This window comes from Lactuca virosa, chromosome 3 (genome assembly GCF_052849685.1).
Source record: "Lactuca virosa cultivar CGN04683 chromosome 3, Lactuca_virosa_CGN04683_v6, whole genome shotgun sequence".
NCBI lineage: Eukaryota > Viridiplantae > Streptophyta > Magnoliopsida > Asterales > Asteraceae > Lactuca > Lactuca virosa.
In genome coordinates, this window is record NC_136428.1 from 144,619,828 (window position 1) to 144,622,833 (window position 3,006).

Genomic DNA, 3,006 nt, shown 5'->3' on the forward strand with positions numbered 1-3,006 from the left:
GTTCGGACTTACCTCAAAAGGTTAAAGTTTCTTGGGGTGAAAGGAGATGAAAATTCAAAATTCTTTCATGGGATATTGAATAAAAAAAAAGTTGCTCTAAGAGATCTCATATATCGTTGCCGTCGAGTGATCAAATATAAGTTACATGTTTTTTTTTTGGGTGATAAAATATAAGTGATGTATGTTACATGTTTTTTTTTTGGGTGATAAAATATAAGTGATGTATCAGAACACGAAACATATTTAATAAATATCTTACATTTTTGAAAACTATTTATTTAAAATAAAATAAAACATGATGCACGAAACAACCAACCAACTGCCTTGGAAAAAGTCAAAAGATTGTGTTCAGACACAAGACAAACTGACACAATGAGTTGGAAGTAACATCCAAGGCTCAAAGCATCTTCCCAGTCATTACCTAATAACCTCCACACCCCTCCTTCCCACCTGAATAATAACGTGTCCCCTCTCTCTATATATACCACCCTTCTTCTTCTCCTTCCCACCATATTACATGCATCTCTCTCAAAATCAAACAAGTTTAACAAAAATAAACTGTTAACTAGTCACTCTACAAACTACCTAGTTGTGAGTCTATATATTGAGGCGTAAATGGATAAACTTGGAAAGTGTTCAGCAAACTATGTCCCTCTCACTCCTCTCACTTTTATCAAGAGAGCATCCATGGTTTATTCTCATCGTACCTCCATCATATACGGTGGAGTCCGCTTCACTTGGCAACAAACTTATGAGCGATGCTGCCGTCTCGCTTACTCCCTCCGCTCACTTAATGTTGTGAAGAATGATGTCGTAAGTTTCTCACTTTTAATCTACGACATGTGTTCATTCATGGATTGCAGACACCATTCTACTAAAAAACAGAATATTTTTATTAGTACGAGGTTCTTTCCTTTAATTATGTGCTTGATCGATTTTCTAGGTATCTGTGCTGGCACCAAACGTACCTGCGTTATATGAGATGCATTTCGCAGTTCCAATGGCAGGAGCTGTACTTAACGCAATTAACACAAGACTGGATGCTAAAAACATTGCCACTATTCTCCGTCATTCAGAAGCCAAGGTTTTCTTTGTTGACTATGAGTACGTTCCCTTAGCATCCGAGGCTCTACGGCTGCTGGTGGCGGGTTTTAAGACGGGTTCTTCAGCCGAGGACGCTATGCCTTTGGTCATTGTAATTGATGACATTAACAAGCCCACTGGGGTTCGTCTTGGAAATTTGGAGTATCAGCAACTTATCCACCACGGAAATCCCCAGTACCCAGGTGAAGAACTTCAGGACGAGTGGGATGCGATTTCACTGAATTATACATCCGGAACCACCTCTGAGCCGAAGGGGGTGGTCTATAGCCACCGTGGTGCGTTTCTTAGCACGATGAGCTTGATTCAAGGGTGGGAAATGAGTACGGAGGCTGTGTACCTTTGGTCACTACCGATGTTCCACTGCAACGGCTGGACCTTTACCTGGGGTGTTGCAGCTAGAGGTGGCACCAATGTGTGCATAAGGAACACCACCGCTGATGAAATGTACAAAAGTATTTCGACCCACAACGTAACTCACATGTGTTGTGCCCCTGTTGTTTTCAACATCCTTTTAGAGGCCAAACCTCATGAACGTTGTCCAATAACCTCTAAGGTCAACATACTTACTGGAGGTGCGCCTCCACCTGCTGCCCTCTTGGAGAAGATGGAGGACCTTGGGTTCCACATAATGCATGCCTATGGCCTCACTGAGGCCACCGGACCTGCCCTTGTGTGCGAGTGGCAATCGAAATGGAATCAGCTACCTAGAGATCATCAGGCCAAATTGAAGGCTCGTCAAGGTGTAAGTATACTCACACTCGCTGATGTTGATGTAAAGACAAAGAAAACAATGGAGAGTGTTCCGCATGATGGGAAGACTATAGGAGAGATCGTACTCCGAGGAAGTAGCATCATGAAAGGGTACTTAAAAGATGAGAAGGAGACTGCGAAGGCGTTTCAGAAAGGGTGGTTTTTAACCGGAGATGTTGGAGTTATCCATCCCGACGGATACCTTGAAATTAAAGACAGGTCAAAAGACGTGATAATCTCAGGCGGGGAAAATATTAGTAGTGTAGAACTAGAGTCCATTCTATTCAAACACCCGGCAATTCTCGAAGCAGCAGTGGTGGCGATGCCTCATCCAAGGTGGGGAGAGAGTCCGTGTGCTTTTGTTGTTTTGAAAAAGACAGGAAGCACGACCGAAACTGAAATCTTGGCGTATTGCCGGAAAAATATGTCAAAATTTATGGTTCCGAAGAAGGTGGAGTTTGTGGAAGTGCTACCAAAAACAGGAACTGGTAAGGTCCTAAAAATGGAGCTAAGAGAAGTTGCAAAAACCCTCAACACCAACAACAACAGAAACAACAAGAGATCTGATAAACAAGTTCATTTGCATCAAACATGGTACCATCATGATACACCTCCTAATCAGGAAAACGTTCTTGCAATGTCTCGGCTTTGAATTAAATTTTAAATAATTTCTTGTCATTTTCAAATAGAAATATTCGTGAAGAATTATTTGATCTACCATGTATCACATGTATGTAATTATGTATAGTTTAAGTGCTCAAAACATTTGTCACATGTTTTGATTCATAGAATTTCAATTTTGTAATTGAAAATATAGATGAAACGTCAACGAGATACTTCCCGTTAAAAATAACGAAGGTAGTTTATTACAAATGAATTATATTTAATTTACAAAGTACCAAAGATGGTATCGATAGATCATGATTTAACAAATGGGATTTTTTTTTTCTCGTCCTTAGTTTTAATCATTGCGGTCACTAAAAACAAGTATTTTCGTGAAAGCCCCTAACTCATACATGCGACTATGTATAGTTACTGACGTTTTCAAGATTTAATATGCATGATCAAAATTGCAAAACTAATCAGATATGTCGTTTAAACCCTTTTTTAATCTTTATGACGGGAGACTAGTAATTTATGTATATTTATAAT

The 3,006-nt window shown here is 39.8% G+C and overlaps 1 protein-coding gene across 1 annotated transcript; it reads left to right on the plus strand.

Annotated features, from left to right (window-relative positions):
• Positions 1–524: 524 nt before the first annotated feature.
• Positions 525–2,715, plus strand: LOC145166666 (trans-cinnamate:CoA ligase, peroxisomal-like). Its single transcript, XM_079085688.1, has 2 exons — positions 525–813; positions 944–2,715. The coding sequence occupies exons 1-2, from the start codon at positions 616–618 to the stop codon at positions 2,504–2,506; spliced, it is 1,761 nt and encodes a 586-aa protein (XP_078941814.1). The 5' UTR covers positions 525–615; the 3' UTR covers positions 2,507–2,715.
• The last annotated feature ends 291 nt before the right edge of the window (positions 2,716–3,006 follow it).